Raw genomic sequence first — 17,743 nt, 5'->3', positions numbered from 1 at the left:
AAAGAAAATCTGCCCTGGACCAGTGGCTTGATTGGTTGGAGTGTCATCCTGGTGTGCCAGGGTTGCTGGTTCAATCTCCTGTCCGGGCTCATAAGAGAATCAACCAATGGGTGGAATAACAAATCAAGTTTTGTTTGTTTGTTTGTTTGTTTCTTTCTTTCTTTCTATCATCTATCTGTCTCTACCTCTATCTCTTTATCTATCTTTTCTCTCTCTTTCTCTCTCCCTCTCTCTCTTTCTCCTTTCCTCTCCCTCTCTAAAATCAATAAATAAAAAAGGAAAATCTGATACATGCTACAACATGGATGAACATGGAGGATATTATACAAAATGAAATAAGCCAGCAACAAAATGAAAAATGTTCTATGATTACACTTATATGAGGTACCAAGAACAGTCAGATTCATAGAGATGTAAAGTAAATGGCAGTTGCCAGGCACTGGAGCGGGGGAGGGGAGACTGAGGAGTTGTTTGATGAGTACAAAGTTTCAGTAGAAGTTCTGGAGACTGTTGGAGGTAATGGGTATAGAACAATGTGAATGTACTTAAATCCATAGAACTATCTACTTTAAATGGTTTAAATGGAAAAGTTTATGTTCTGTATTTTACTACAGTTTTTTTTTTAAGATTTTATTTATTTTTAGAGAGGGAAGGGAGGGAGGGAGAGAGAGAGAGAAACATCAATGTGCGGTTGCTGGAGGTCATAACCTGCAACCCAGGAATGTACCCTGCCTGGGAATTGAACCTGGGACACTTTGGTTCCCAGCCCGCACTCAATCCACTGAGCTACGCCAGCCAGGGCTATTTTACTACAGTTTTTAAGAGACTTTTTTACAAGAGGAGGATACCTCACAACTAATCAAGAAATCAAGTAACAACTACCTGTCCACTAGATATTGTGTTAATGGGTTAATTCACTTTTAATGTTTAAGTACTTGTTCTAAAAAATGAAGTGTTTAAACTTCTAATTATATATTACATAAACAAGTGGTCAGTTCTAGGTGATATGTTTTAACAAAGCTAGCATTACATAAAACATCCATCTATTAACTGAAGCTCATGTTTTTGATTTATATTCATGTCATTCATTGACTAGTGCTCATTTTATTTGGAGATTGGCATATGGAAACATTTTTTTTTAAATAGTTGCATTTTGAATCTATTTGCATATTATCAGTATAATTAAGATCTCTGCTGCATTCTAAATTAACAACACATTTTTACTGATTTTAAATCAACGACGCAAAGAAACCTTGTTTTTATTTACCTAGTTTCTATCCCTTGAAATTGCATAAAGAATTCTAATAAAAAAGGAACTTACCAGGGGACTTCTGGCCAAGATAGAGGTGTAGGTATATATACCTTGCCTCCTCACACAACCAAAAGGACAACAACAAATTTAAAAACAAAAAATAACCAGAACTGCCAGAAAATCAAACTGTATGGAAGTCCAGCAACCAAGGAGTTAAAGAAGAAACACTCATCCAGACTGGTAGGAGGGGTGGAGACAGTCAGCCAAGGTGGAGAGGACTCACAGCAAGGCAGTGGCTAGAGGACCAGGGAGATCAAGGAGGCAGCTGGCAGACTGGGCAGTCCCACATTTACATGCAGATAAACCAGGAGGAAGAACTGGGGAGCAAGACAGACAGCACAACCCAGAGTTCCAGTGTGGGGAAATAAGGCCTCAAAAACCTCTGACTGTAAAAATATGTGGGGGTTGCGGCAGCAGGAGAAACTCCCAACCTCACAGGAGAGTTTGTTGGAGAGACCCACATGGTCCTAGAATGTACACAAACCCATACCTGGGAATCAGCACTAGAATGGTCCAATTTGCTCATAGGTAGTGAGGGAAGTGACTGATAGCCAGCCAAAAGCAGAACAAGCGGTATTGTTCCCCCTCAGACCTCTCCTCCACATACTGCACCACAACACAGCCACATGTGTTGCCCTACTTTGATGAATACCTAAGGCGCCACCCCTTACTATGTAACAGGTGCACCAACACACAAAAAAAAATATGGCCCAATGAAAGAACAGGTCAAAGCTCCAAAAATAGAACTAAGTGATGAAGAGAGAGCCAACCTATCAGATGCAGAGTTCAAAACACTGGTGATCAGGATGCTCACAGAAATTGTTGAATATGGTCACAAAATAGAGGAAGAGGTAAAGGCTATGAAAAGCAAAATAAAGCAAAATGTACAGAGAACCAACAGTGATGGGAAGGAAACCAGGACTCAAATCAACAATTTGAAGCAGAAGGAAGAAATAAACATTCAACCAGAACAGAATAAAGAAACAAGAATTCAAAAAAATGAGGAGAGGCTTAGGAACCTGCAGGACAACTTTAAATATGCCAACATCCAAATCATAGGGGTGCCATAAGGAGAAGAGGAAGAGCAAGAAGTTGAAAACTTATTTGAAAAAATAATGAAGGAGAACTTCCCCAATCTAGCAAAGGAAACAGACTTCCAGAAAGTCCAGGAAGCTCAGAGAGTCCCAAAGAAGTTGGACCCAAGGAGGACCACACCAAGGCACATCATAATTACATTACCCAAGATTAAAGAGAAGGAGAGAATCTTAAAAGCAGCCAGAGAAAAGGAGACAGTTACCTACAAAGGAGTTCCCATAAGACTATCAGCTGATTTCTCCAAAGAAACCTTGCAGGCAAGAAGGGACTGGAAAGAAATATTCAAAGTCATGAAAGGCAAAGACCCACATCCAAGATCACTCTATCCCTCAAAGCTATCATTTAGAATGGAAGGGCAGATAAAGTGCTTCCCAGATAAGGTCAAGTTAAAGGAGTTCATCATCACCAAGCCCTTATTATATGAATGTTAAAGGGACTTATCTAAAAAAAGAAGGTCAAAACTATGAACAGTAGAAGGACAACAAACACAACTATCAACAACTGAACCTAAAGCAAAAACAAACTAAGCAAACAACTAGAACAGGAATAGAGTCACTGAAATGGAGATCACATGGAGGCTTATCAGAGACAGGGAGGAGGAGGGGGGAGAATGGGGAGAAAGGTACAGGGAATAAGAAACATAAATGGTAGGTACAAAATAGGGAGGTTAAGAATAGTATGGGAAATGTAGAAATCAAAGAACTTATATGTATAACCCATGGACATGAACTAAGGTGAAGGAATGATGGTGAGAGGGATGATGCAGTGCAGAGGGGAATATAGGGGAGGAAAAAATGAAACAACTATAATAACACAATCAATAAAATATATTTTAAGAAAGTGAAGGAACTTACCAGACAACAATGATTGGTCCTTGGCAAGTAATATCATCCTTTCAGAAGGAACCAGTGCAGACCTGAAATGTTATAAAACTTTAGTCAGCCTAAATATTTGCTCTGTTTTTTCTTTTGTATTTAACATATAAATATCCACTGTTAAACAGTTTTTTCCTTACATATCCTTTCATGATGATAATTAAAGAACTGGTAATCTTGACACCTATAACTTGTGATGAGAACAGTGACCAGATCCAGGAGAACAAAGCAAAGTTTGCAGCATTTTTGTTTCTTTGGAGAAAAGATTCTGAACCATTTTCAGATATAATTTTGATAATACATAAGGTGAACTTAGGTCTCAGTGGCAATTTAAACATATTTAAAGCATTCTTTTAAGATTTTTAATATACTGTTCAATATACTGTGAAACAAATTCAGTATAGTATTTTTATTGCTTGGATAGTCTCTCAATCCTTTTTAGAATACTATCATTTCAGAAGCATTAATATCTAGGTTTTAATAAATTAATTATTTATTTTGGTAGCTCCAGCCACTAGGATCCTAACATTTAGATATGATCCAGGATTTTGGAGAGTCCTTTCTAAGACACATAAATAGGACTGGCACAATCTAAATCAGAGTTTAAACAGTTCTCCTTTTTAAGCCAGAATTTATTTTCAAATTAGGTAAAGGTAATCACTGCTTTCTCAGTTGACTTCGTCTGGTGTTATGCTGGAGTGTGTGGTTTTCTGGATAACGAAGTCACACTGAAATACCAAAAGAGGTATTCAATGGAGAATGTCGGTAGTCAAGGCTGAAGTCAATTAGGCAAGGTCTAGAAATAATAGGCAAAGCATTTTTATAAATATTACAGTTACTACCACATTCATGCTCCTGGGTTATTTTTCAGATTGCATCAGATGCATCATTACTATCAAATGAGCCAGTGAGATCTGGACTGGTAAAATAGCTTGCCAGCTTAGTAGATTTTATCTGCAAAGAAATATATATTTAAAATTCAAATATCTGATTCTACTTCATATGCCAATTTTTTAATAGCCTAGGAGTATTTTTCTCCTATGTGAAAATTGGCCCAGGGATAAGTATCCTCATTTCCTAAAACTATGCAAAGTGAAAGGAAAACAAATAACATAAAACCCTATCCCTTAAAGCAGTGATCAGCTAGCTGTCATCTTTTACTTCATGTCAGAGGTTCATTGAGGAGCTGGCTATCTCAGGGCTATTTAGGGGCAAAAGTCAGCCTGGAACATAGGTATCAAAACTTTTGGATAAGTTCTCTCATTTCTGTTTGAAAATTAAGTTGAGTATAACCATCTTTAGAAAGGCCAGTCTTGTATATTGTCGACATTTACATTACTGATAATTAGTTAAAAGCTAAAATCAATGGCAAAAGAAAAGACCTCAGGGAGAGTGCTGACATGGCCGTGCACAATTAATTACACACACACATATAGTCTCAGCAGGCTTGAGAGTGTGACCTAGCATGAGTGAAGCCACAAGGAATTTCCATTCACCCATTAAATATTTATTAAGTAGCTACTATGCGCCAAGCTTCATATTTGTTGTGGCTAATAGCCCTCTGACCCCCCAGGTCATTTATTTTAAGGAGGGAAAATACAATTTGCTATTTTTAAACCCAAGTATTTCAACAAGAGAACAGATTTTGATTGGTGCGATGAATTTGAGAGTTGTTCAGAGAAGTGTAAGTGATAAAGGCATGTTTTTCCTTAAGATAAGGCTGATGATAGTAAGTCCAAGTAGTAATGGATAGGCAACATTTAACTAATTTATTGCAATAGTAATATCTCTTTCCAGTAGATGAATACTTAACGTCTACTTAATGTAAATTGCTAATGGGAATAGGTTTTTAGGTGGTTGATAAAAACCCAAAAAGCTTTCTGTAGTTTCCTTTGTTAATATATGACTCCAAATTGAGATTGAATAATTAATTGCCCAGGTAACAAATTAGCGTCTTGCTCTTTGACTGTGAAGGTACTGTCAATGAAACAAGTCAATCTTACCAGAATACATTCTTCAAATTTTCTTCATTGTGAGAACAGGGGAAAGAGTTAGGGAGTACTAGTTGGGTTTGGAGGTAGGAACGTAAGCTGTAAGGCACATTTAAGGACACAAGCATGGAGTGGACCTCAGGGAGTGGAAGCTTCTCACCAGACCCGGCCTGACCGTGGGTCTGGGTGTGGTGGAGGAGACACATCAGGCCCTGTAACAAAGACTAAAGATGACATTTAAATTAGCCTGGGTTAGTGGACCTGTTTGACAAGAAAAATCTAATGAATACCATGTATTGTTGTTCTTGTTTTCTGCCAAAAAAGGGCAATTCTGACCATATTTCTGAGAAAACACTACAGATAGTCAGTCTAGTCCTAGCTTTCCAATACTGTTGAGGCAAAGACTAAATAATTGGCTTCATGGAGGTAAGGCACATTATAACAATATACTTTCCTTTTGTTTCTTTTGTACTAGACTTTTAAGTGAAGTCACTACCTTATAATTCTGGTTTTTCTATTTTTACTGTCATTTATGTCACAGATTATTCCCTTTCTGCCTTTTTCACCAGTTTACTTCAGTGTCCCCAGTAGTTCCTGAATTCTTGAAAACTCCTGCTACTACGGATCAGCCCCCCACAAGGTCCACAGCTCCTGTGGTCCCTATAAACACTGTGTCCTCAACAAAGCCTGGGCCAGCACTGGTGAAGGTGGGTACCCTGCATGTGCACTAGTTTGGGTGTCTTTACTTGGGACTGTTGTCTGTCACCCCCTGGGAAAGACAAAGGCACGTGTCCATGTTGCCCAGCCTGTCTTTTAGCCTGAAGCCTTAAAAACAAAATGATGGGAGGACTTGCTAGACCAGGCCCTAAAATTTGCAACTGCCACCTTCAACGTGTGACCTATTGTGCTATAGTCGCAGAACAGCACACGTGTGGTCTGTAGAAAATGGTTGGGGCAGTGAGAAAGGTTGTAGGGGTCACTGTCTCAGCAGTGCCCAGTTCTGCTCCCATCGAGCCACGAGAGCAGAACGAAGGGAGGTAGGGTGAGACGGAGGTGCTTTCACACGGCTCACAGGAATCCTGAACCTCACAAACAGATGCCTTTAGCGGTAAGATGAATTTTGGACTTTCTACACAAGGTTTAGCACAGTGGTATTCCAGATACATTACACGATAGGTTAAAGGTTTTATAGAAGCAAATACTTCTTTTGGTTTAGCAGATTTGGCCTGATGAAGCTTGGTTTGTTCTTAGATAAGCTGCAGATTTGTGGCAGTGTTCCCGCATTGTACTTGGTCAAAATAATTCAGTTAGAATAAGTCCCAGGACAGATCAAAATGTTTAATATATAGTACCTTTTTAAGGTTTTTTGAAGTATACTTAGAACTGCTAAATAAAGTGTGGGTGGTAGATAAACTGCAGAATAATTTTAATCATTTCAGATGTGGCTTTTGCCAAAACTGGCCGAACATAAATCTCAAACTTTCAGAACTAAGAAAGAATGTTAAAGAGCGAGCTAACCCTCTATCCACCTCCCAGATGAGGAGACCGAGACCCAAAGCAGTAAAAAAGTGACAAGACCAGGAAAGACCTCAATCTCCTGAAGTCCAGTCCAGCTTTTTTTCTGCCTTCTCAGTTAACCCATTGCAGGCGTCTTCAGAGGCAGATAGCCTGGTGCATTCCTCATGTCCATCTGTCCCTGGGCCTGTCCTTGGAACCTTCTTGGAAGAAGGTTCTCTTCCCACTCCTGGCTCTCTTTGTCAATGTGACCGAGTCTGTGTGGCTTCAAGGGCATCTAGTAGTATATTTCACTGTCTTCCATCGCTTAGTATTAGAGCCAGAAATTCCAGAGGGTGGCAAGTGGCAACTGTTTCAATAAAATCAGCTCATACCTTCTCTTCCCACATCCCCAAGCATGCACCACTAATGGCACAAAAGGGGTTTGAATGCTAACCCATCTTTCCCTGCAGATACTATGAGTTTGTCCTTTGCCTCTCCTAATCTTTGAAATTCTGCTATTTGCTAGTGTCTGTCTTTAAGGAGGGCTTCGGTTCTAGGGCAAGAGGCATTGCTTAAGAATGTGAGGTTCAGGGGTTGGGAAGGGAACCCTGGGACTATACTAGTGGAGGAAAGAACAAGTACATATTAGGAAAGAGACCACAATTCTTTGGGTTTTTCTATAAGGAAAGCTATTTCCCACCCTCACTTCCTGAGAGAATAAGCATGTTGCCTACCAGCTAATAGGTAATAGCAGATTTGGTCTGAGGAATACTGGTTCTTGAGTTTATGTCCCCTCCTTTGTCATCAGGTTCCTTGCTGACTGCAGCTGGGCCAGGTGTTTTACTGGTACACAGCAGTTAGAGACAAACCCCTGTAACCCAGACCCCATTCATTGGTATGTTCAGTTTGAAAAGACAAAAAATTAAATATATTATTGATAGCAACATAAGCAGGCGACAATGAATTGACTGATATTATGAGATTACAGGAGGATTTTAAGTGGGCAAGGGTATTTTCTGACATCGTGATTTTTGTAAGTGCCTGATAATTCAAGTGATTTCTAATGGCATATACATTCATCATTAATTTATTCAGCAGATATTTATCTAGCACCTTCTATTGCCAGGCACTGTTCTGGGTACGAGGAGTCAGTAAAGCAGTGATAAAAACATCCCAAAGCACCGCCACCTTGCTTAGGAACAGGAGGTAAACAGACAACAACACACAGAGTGGGCCGGCAGTGAAGAATAAAGTGACAACAGGGGCTTTGAGGAGGCAGGGGAGACACGTCTGTCTTTTGGAGTGGTTGGGCAAGGTGAGCAGGTGACATCTGGGCAGAGATATACAAGAGGTGATGGAGTTGCCTTGGGGATATCTATGGGTAAAAAGTGGATATGAATAGTGACAATTTCTGGTCTGTAGAATATGGTGATTTTTATTTTCTTCTTTATTTTTTAAATTTCCTCCTTCAAATATGAACATATATAACAGGATCACAATAACCACATTTAATGTAGTGCTCTCAAAGTCTTCTTATTGAGTATTTTACCTAAGGAAACTTAGGAATAATTTCCCATACCTTGTTGTTTTGTTGATGGACTTTTTTATTCAGATGAAACTATAATATGAATACTAAAAGTAGAAAGTGATCTGATAACTTATAAATGGAGGAGAAAGAAAACTCAGAAAAAAGTCATCTGATTCTTAGTCATAAGATGGGAGTCTCACACCCCGTTTTCAAAATAAAAATGTATTTTTGAAAAAAATTTTAAAACTCATTCACATTACACAGTATTTTTATGTGTATATTTACCATAGAAATACATAGTTTTTATTCTGCTTTATTCTCATTACAAGCATTTTTGGTTTTGCATATTCTTTATTGATTTTAATGATTATAAAATATTATAGTAAACTATTTTATATTTTTTCTCTTATATATGTAATATATGACCTATTTTTCACTAGGGATAATATATGTAAGCACTTAACAGTGTGTCTACACAGAAAACTCAAAGCTAATGTTTGTTGAATTTGAATGGATAATGCTAAGCTGAGCATCTTGCCCTTAGTCTGAGGGAACAAGGCAGCAGGAGAAATAAGTTCTTAGGAACAAGATTTCTTGGTCAAGGGTACATGCATATGTTTTCCTAGCTCTTGAAATGTGTTTGGTACCTTGCCTTCCAAAGTGGCTCCACCAATTCTGAAGCTGCATTGCTTTTTCATTTCAAATCACTGAGGCACAGTAAAATAGATTACATGTGGTGACATCTTTAAAAATGTTCTTACTTTGTTTTTCTCACAAATAGCAAAGCCATCCTAAGAATCCGAATGACAAACACCGTAGCAAAAAATGCAAAGACCCTAAACCACGGGTAAAGAAGCTGAAGTACCACCAATACATTCCACCAGACCAGAAAGGTGAGAAGAGCGAGCCACAGCTGGACTCCAACTATGCCCGCCTGCTCCAGCAGCAGCAGCTGTTCCTGCAGCTACAGATCCTGAGCCAACAGCAGCAACACTACAACTACCAGACCATCCTGCCTGCACCACTCAAGTACGGGCTGGGGCTGGGGGCAGTGCTGGCTTCTAAAATGGATTTTACTGTGGTTTTTTAATGAGGACCCATTAGTTACTGAAGGTTGAATGTTGTGATTTATTTGTGCTTAATGACTGTTTTCATTTTATTGTCATCAAAGCTCTGCATACAGGGTCTGACGTCAAGATAGTGAAAATAGCCTGTGTGCTGCTCCAGTTTTTGTCCTCCAAAGTAGGTTCTGAATTTTTCAAGTTAGAAGGGACTTTTCAAAATTACTTATCCAGGAAAGGTTTGCCTAGTATTAAATGCTAAGAAAAAAAAGTATCAGAAGTATAAAGTTTTTTACTTGTTTGTTTGTTTTAAAAAGCATGACCATAAAAACTGGAGTAGTCAAGAAAAGTTTTATGAAAAAGGCAGGATATTTATGTTGGAAAGGGCCTTAAACTTGGGAAGGGCCCCTCCAAGCAGAGGGGAATGATGTGATTGCTTACACCGTGCAATGCCTATTTATTGGATGGTGAGAAAAATGGCCTGTTAAATAATGAATATGATTAATTTATAAGAAAAGTGGAAGACAGAATTGATTTGAGCCAGTGTCTGGAGGACTGTGAAGTTGGGATGACTCTCATCTTGATGGTGGTAGATGTTTCAGAGGGCTGCACTGACGTGGTAAAATCAACATGCGGGGAAGAATAGTTTGATCCCAGTACTGAAGGGGATGTGGAAATAGGAAAACTAGTTAGAAATTGTGTGGTAAAGTAGATGCAAGAAAATAAAAGGACACTGATAATGGAAATGAAGGAACAGGATGGATATTCCAAAAGACAATGAATAAAAGGTCTTTGTGACCAACAACCATGAAGAAAAAACACGTTTACAAAGTTTGAGCCCAATCGGGAGGGACAGAGGGAGTGAGTTCTGACAGTCTCTGAGATTCAATCCATAGCAAGACATCTATTGCTTACTTTAATTATGTAATAAATCCTCAATGTGCTTTTTCTGGGAAACAGATAAAAATGCAAAGCCCCTGTCCTTCATTTTGTTCACTTTTTAGGAGAAAGGGATATTTACATTCAACTTGAGAAAAAAAATTCTAGAAAAAGATCAAATCTCATACAAGGGCCCTGGCTGGTATGGGTCAGTGGATTGAGCACCGGTATGAACCAAAGGGTTTCCAGTTCAATTCCCAGTCAGGGTACATGCTTGGGTTGAAGACCAGGTTCCTGTAAGGGGTGCTGGAGAGGCAACCACACATTGATGTTTTTCTCCCTCTTTCTCCTTCCCTTCCCCTCTCTCTAAAAATAAGTAAATAAAATCTTTAAAAAAAAGATACTTCTAAAGAAAAAATCTCATACAAGGAAAAATTATTCTCTGTAATCAAGCCCCTTGATTTATAATCACATGAGTTATAGACACTTGTTTTGTACACGTAGGCTAAGCATTCTTCTGTGGGGAGCCCCTGTTTTCTAGGAGTGGAAAACAATTAAGACTCACTCAGAACTTCTCTTTAAGAAATATCTTGTACTTGCTTTGGCAGCACATGTACTAAAATTGGAATAATACAGAGACAATTAGCGTGGTCCCTGTGCAAGGATAATATGCAAGTTCAGGAAGCATTCCATATTTTAAAAATAAAAAGAAATATCTACTCATATGCTAATGATTATCAATTCACTGTTTTCTTTCAAGAACCAAATATGTCAAGGAAGGTTAGACCAATTAGTCATTCAGACCTTCCTGTAAAGCACTTAAATCTGTGTCAGAGCACAGAGATGAAGGAGGGAAGAATCTTGTAGCATATTATTGTTTTAAGAGCATGCAGGCCTGAGAGAGCTGTTGACATTGGCGGGGGACTGGGAATGTGGAGAGCTGGAAGAGCATCAAACACAGCCACTGCTTCACAGCTTTGTCCAGGTCCCAGGGAGGCATCCCCACTGTGCCACCCTCCTTGGGCACCGTGATGGTAACAGCAGTGATGGCTCCTGTTTGTGTGCTCATTGGGGTGCCCCACACCGTGTGCTCAACACTTAACATCATCATCATCCGCACAGTTACCCCAGGAGGTTTGATATTATTGACCCCATTCCCAGATGAGGAAACAGGTCAACTGAAACCCCATAAAAGGATTTTTTTGGTGCTGTTAATGAAATAGTCTTTCCTGTAATGAAATAAATTGACTACATGGGACCAGCTTCATGGATGGGAGAAATACATTTGAGGTGCAGGGTTTCTAAACTTGAGCAGTTCTCTGTCTTTCCATCAAGGCTTCAGTTCCCCTCTCCTCCTCAAACATTCCCACCACTAAAGTGGCCAAGCCAACCCATCCAAGGAAAACATCACACAAAAAGATACAGGAGCCAGGAAGGGGAAAGATCACTGATTTTTCAGTATTATTTCACAACACAAAGACTGAACACCAGTTCTGTTTAACTTCAGGTCCTGAAAGTGGGGATGCTGTTTTCTAACATACTTTATTTTTACCAAAATTCCATTACAAGAAACTAAATGTGGAAGTCCTGTAGTGCCCACAATAGTGGGATTTTCTTGATAATGCAGCCCCTGGGTGCTGTGGAAGGAGCAAGAGCCTGAAGACACGGGGCTGTAGTCCCAGTGTTGTGCCAGCCGTACACTGGCTGAGGGTCTGGGAGGTCAGGCCGTCCCTCTCAACTTCAGATTTCTCATCCACACAGTGATCCCATTCATCACCCACTTTTTCCTCTTGATTTACGGGAAAAAGCGATCAATTTATTTCTCTTATTTTAAAGGTTAAATTAAACACTGACTCTTCATCATGGTTACCAAGTGTATTATAGAATCTCAACCAAAATGACAGCATGAATAGACTAATTCATTGAAGTCATGCATTCTCAAGGAGATGATCTCATTCATAAGAGAACAAGAGTTGGTCGAGGGGAGTCTTAACACTTTTTACTTAATAAAGCACAGTTATGGATTACATAGGTGGGTATATGGTATAATTATGGTGTTAAAATTTCATAGGGAAAGTGATTAAGGAAAAGGCGTATAAAAAGGCTTCTTGCAGGGACAGTATTAAATGTAAAATTGAGACACTTTGATTTAAATAAATTGTTTTCATAATTTAAAAATAGGAAAAGTTGAGTTTTTAGAAATGAGAATAACAGAAAATATTTGTCACTTCAAGTATGTCAGGTATTTAACTTCAACAAAATTTAAAGCAGGTTTAAAAAGACTCAGCTAAATGTACAGAGTTAGCTGTTGACAAGGCCAGAACTGGCTTCAAACGTGCTCACGTGAGAAAGCTTCTCCCACTACAGACCTCACCCCACATACATCATCACCTCAGGTCCCTAGTTCAGAGTGGGGAATTCAGAGTCTCTCTGGCTTCAGTACCAAGGCTTATATGATGGTAAAGCCTCAGGCTACAGTGGAATTGACTGTATGGTGTCAGCCATCTTATCACCTTTCTTTAATAGGTGTCAGCCATGAGAAAAGGAAATGCCATTGTGGCCAGGAATATCACAATCAAAAGAAGTTAAAGGGGACCTCAGTTTTTTCTGGACAGGGACCTCAGTTTTTTCTTCCTTTTTTAAGGAAGTCAGTACAAAAGCACCTAACTCTTGTACTACCCAACATTTATAATCTTTAAGAAGTGAAGTATAACATACATACAGAGAAATGCATAAATCATAAGTGAAATTGGTGCCAAAGTAAGCATCCCCCTATAACCACCTAAATCAAGAAATGGAACATCATCAGCCACTTTCTTGGTGACTGCCCTGACTTCTATCCTGTAGACTACTTTTGCCTACTTTTGAATATTGTATAAATACAGCCCTACAATACACCTGTGTGTCTGGCTTCTTTTGCTCATCATTATGTTTGTGAGATACATCTTTATTGGTGCAAATAGTAGCAGTTCATTTTTATTGCTGTCTAGTGTTCTATAATTTATCCATCCACCATACTCTTGATGGACAGGTGGATTGCTTCCAATTGGGGCTGTTACGAAAAATGCCATAATAAATATCCTAGTGTGCATCTTTTGACTGACAAATATATGTCTTTGTCAGATATCTGTGTAGGAATAGAATTGATGGGTCAGCAGAGAGGCATGGGTTTTTGTTTAGTAGATACTGTGAAAGTTCTCCAAAGTGGTTGTGCCAATTCACAGTTCTACCAGCTTTGGGTGTGGGAGAGTTCTGGCTGTTCCAAGTAGTTGGTATCAGCAGCCTATAATATAGCAGCAATCTTTCTGGATGTGCAGTGCTCTTTCGTTGTGCTTTTTATTTGCATTTTTCTCATACCTATTGAGATTAAGGCTTTGTTCATATATTTATTGATCATTTGGATATATGAGGTCTAGCTGGAAAAAGTCCAGCCTTTGTTAATATAACGAGAGGAGTTTGTGTGACAGCAGTTCGATGTAACCTGGCAGCCAAGGAGAATGGACTGGAATGTGCATGTGTGAACAATGACAACTTCACTGTTCTAGTCAGTGGGGCCGTAGACACCATTGAGTAAGCTTGTGTCTGTGTGGCCATCGAGTTCAAAATGACTAAGCAAGTAGAGCAACACATCTGCATCAGATTTTGCATTAAGCTTGAACATTCCTCCACAAAATCTATTTGGATGATTCAGAAGGCCGCAGCTATGGGCAAGTGGTGATTGGCAGATTCATCACAGCAATGCACGAGTTCATGCATCACATCTCATGTAGTTTTTTGGTGAAACATCAAACCACCCAGGTGACTCAGACCCCCTACAGCCCAGATTTGGTGCCCTGCAACTTCTGGCTTTTCCCAAAACTAAAATCCCCTTTGAAAGGGAAGAGATTTCAGACCATTGATGAGAGTCAGGAAAATAGGACGGGGCAACCAATGGCGACTGTGTGAGGTCCTAAGGTGTCTACTTTGAAGGGGACTGAGGCATCATTGTCCTTTGTATGTTTCTTGTATCTTGTATCTTTTTCAGTAAATGTCTGTTTTTCATACTACATGCCTAGATACCTTCTGGACACACCTCATACTTTTTTTGTGAATAGCTTACTCAAGACTTTCCCTTTGAGTCTTCTGTCTTTCTTACTGATTTGCAAGACTTCTTTATATATTGTAGATATGAGTCTTTTGTGAGAAAAATATATTATTTCTCCTATGGCTTGACTTTTCACCCTCTTAAAGATGTCCCTTTTAGCTAGTGCTTTTGTGTTCTGTTTAAGAAATCTTTTCCTATCCAAAGGCCATGAAGATATTATCCTAGTTTTCTTTAAAAGTTGTATTGTTTTCAAAATTCACACTCAGGTTTTGGTGAATGATGTGAAGTAGGGATCAATCTGGAACACTGTTTTTCCCTGTATGAATATCCAGTTTGGCCCAGTACCATTTAGTGGAACTGGAGTGCCATGTCACCTTTGTGGCGAGGCAGGGGGGTCTGTTTCTGTATTCTATGATCTCTCCCATTTGTCTATTATTCTGTCTTCACACCAGCACCACAACACCTGAATAACTGGCTTTTTAATAAATGTTGGTATCTAGTGGTATGGCTCTCCCAGCCTTGCACTTTGTTTTTCTTCTTCAAGGATGCCATGGCCATTCTTGGCTCTTTGCATTTCCATATAAAGCTTAGAACCGTTTTGTAAATTTCTACCAAGCAAGCAAACAAGCAAAACCTAAGCAGGGGTGTCCAACCTGCAGCCCATGAGCCACATGTGGCTCAGGATGGCTATGAGTGGAGCCCAACACAAAATCATGAATTTACTTAAAAAGTTATGAGATTTTTTTGTGATCACATGCCTCAGTGTATTTAATGTGTGGCCAAGGAGAACTCTTCCTCTTCCAGTGTGGCCTAGAGATGCCAAAAGGTTAGACACCCCTGACCTACAGGGATTTTTATTGGGACCTAATTAGATCAACATCTTTACCAGACTGTGTCTTCCCATTCATGACCATGGTATTTTTCTCTTTCTAAGTTAACAGTCAAATGTTTAGCACAAGCAATATCAAATCCAGAAATTATTTTCTTATAAACTCTGATTTTCCTTTTCTTTTGAAGGCCTCTCAATGACAAAAATAACAACAGTGGGAATTCAGCTTTGAATAACACCATACCTAACACAGCAAGACAGAATATGTCTGCTCCCATGAGAAAGCCAGGACCTCTGCCGTCCAGCCTGGATGACTTAAAGGTGATAATTCCAAGTAGAGTTTATTCACCCACGAGAGTACCACAAAAATGTGAATGGTTTGGAAGGTTTGTCTAGGTAGTTTTCAGCAGATGTTTAACTTTACCAACAATATGATAACCCTCATAGAGGCACTTACCTTTTACATCCATTAAGTTTACTTTACAGTATCATTATAGTGACCAGTAATAGCTCTCATTTATTGAGTATATAATACCACGTGCCACCACCATACCTGTTTCTGATTCCAGAGAAGATTTTTTCCCCCTGCTCATTGCCAAGTTGGGGGAAGTGGGGAAATGTGAGTTAAGAATGTGACCTCCAGGGCCAGCCTTTCTGAGTTTCTAAGCAAACTGAGCCTTCTGTTATCTAAGGTAGCTTGGACTGGTGATTCAACCTCTCTCTGCCTTGATTTCCTCATCTTTAAAATGGTAATAATAACACCTACACCTCATGTGAAGATTAAGTGAAAGAATAAAGCACTTCCAACAGTGTCTGGCACATAGTAATTACTCAATAAATGGAGCTGCTGTCATCAACATTTCTAGTAGTAAATCTTTTCTTTGACATAACAGAAATTAACCCCTAAAAATTCTTGCCTTGTTATTTATTACTGGCCTTTCAGTGTCTTCAGGTCTATAGTGTGTGTGTTTCTGTGTGTTAAAAAGGAAAAAGGAACTGTCCCACTTTCAGATATGCAATAATACAGAGTTGTCTACCAGATGTAGGCCCCGTTCCTGGTCATAAAACTGTCCTGTGGGTTTGAAAGAAAGTTTTAATACCAGAAGAGAGCTGATTTGTTTGTACTTCTAGGTATCAGAACTGAAGACAGAACTGAAGTTAAGGGGTCTTCCAGTGTCAGGCACCAAACCGAACCTTATCGAACGCCTGAAACCCTACCAGGAAATGAACAGCAATGGCGTTGCTACTGATGGCATTGTGGCAGTGTCAACATCTGCCATCATCACCAGTAACCCAGAAGTCACCATGGCGTTGCCAGTTACCACACTACAAAACTGTGTAACTAGCTCAGGCTCCACTTTCAAGGCAGAACTGCCATCTACTGGAACCAGCAATGCAGCCCATGTGGAAACTGTTAACTCGCCTCTGCCGATCTCACCATCTCCTTCCGAACAGTCCAGTCTCAGCGCCGAGGACACAAACATGGCAGACACGTTCACTGAGATTATGACCATGATGTCTCCTTCACAGTTCTTGTGTTCATCTCCTTTGAGAGTAACAGGTAATGAAGACAGCCTAAGTCCCACCAGCAGCACTCTGTCCAATCTGGAACTGGATGCAGCTGAGAAGGATCGCAAGCTTCAGGAGAAAGAGAAGCAGATTGAAGAGCTAAAGAGGAAACTGGAACAAGAGCAGAAGCTCGTGGAAGTTCTGAAAATGCAACTTGAGGTTGAAAAACGAGGGCAGCAGCAGCAGCAGCAGCAGCAGCGACCACTGGAACCCCAGCCTGGTGCCCCAGCTAATTCTGTCAGCCAGTTAGAGCAGAAGCATGGCAGCATCAGTTCCGCCATCAAAGATGAGACCTCACTCACAGACTGCTCCAGCCCCAGGCAGCCTGTCCCAGGAGCGAGCCATTCTGTGGGCCAGCCTGTCTCTACAGGTGGCCAGACCCTTGTTGCCAAAAAGGCTGTGGTGATCAAGCAAGAGGTGTCTGTGGCCCAGGCAGAGCAGCAGAGCATCGTCCCACAGTTCTACGTGAGTTCCCAGGGACAGGCACCGCCTGCTGTTGTTGCCCAGCCTCAGGCTCTGCTGACCACGCAAACTGCTCAGCTGCTGCTCCCAGTATCCATCCAGGGCTCCAGTGTCACCTCAGTGCAGCTCCCCGTAGGCAGCCTCAAACTCCAGGTGTGAAGTGTGTCTTCTAACTACTTTGTCTTGCAGCCTGCATAGAATGGACACTCTGCTAGTGACAAATACCTGAGCTTTTTCATACATGCATCCAAATCAGGCTTCACAGTTGCAGAAAACTGTTTTGGGGGGGACTGGGGTATTCAGAATTATGAATCATCAGTACTGTTTTTGTGTAGCAAAACCACAGGGTGCTTTTCTGTTTATGGTACCTTTTACCTTTAATGAACATAGCATGGTATATGTAGTCATTTTTAAATACCTATGATATCATGATAATAGTTGCTGTCACTGAGCACTTTTTATGCACTGGGCATAACATCAAGTACTTTAAATGACTTACTTCATTTAATCCCCCCTTCCCTAGAAGAACCAAGTGATAAAACCCATTTCTAGATAGTGAAA

At 40.0% G+C, this 17,743-nt stretch overlaps 1 protein-coding gene and 1 non-coding gene across 6 annotated transcripts in view; both read left to right on the top strand.

Moving 5' to 3' along the window:
• MRTFB (myocardin related transcription factor B) overlaps positions 1–17,743 on the top strand; it is a 202,685-nt gene that overhangs the window by 161,948 nt on the left and 22,994 nt on the right. For 4 of the 5 annotated variants that reach the window (XM_036020917.1, XM_036020918.1, XM_028529963.2 and 1 more), the window contains 4 exons: positions 5,843–5,980; positions 9,080–9,327; positions 15,340–15,472; positions 16,283–17,335. In XM_036020917.1, the coding sequence (XP_035876810.1) occupies positions 5,843–5,980; positions 9,080–9,327; positions 15,340–15,472; positions 16,283–17,335 (1,572 nt within the window). The remainder of the gene's footprint in view (positions 1–5,842; positions 5,981–9,079; positions 9,328–15,339; positions 15,473–16,282; positions 17,336–17,743) is intronic. The other variant, XM_028529974.2, reaches the window with a different exon arrangement.
• On the top strand, positions 10,831–10,937 carry LOC114513915. The gene has a single exon (XR_003685888.1). It is a non-coding gene; the product is annotated as a U6 spliceosomal RNA (small nuclear RNA).

This window comes from Phyllostomus discolor, chromosome 3 (assembly GCF_004126475.2).
Source record: "Phyllostomus discolor isolate MPI-MPIP mPhyDis1 chromosome 3, mPhyDis1.pri.v3, whole genome shotgun sequence".
Taxonomy (NCBI): domain Eukaryota; kingdom Metazoa; phylum Chordata; class Mammalia; order Chiroptera; family Phyllostomidae; genus Phyllostomus; species Phyllostomus discolor.
This window is presented reverse-complemented; position numbering and strand designations above follow the sequence as displayed.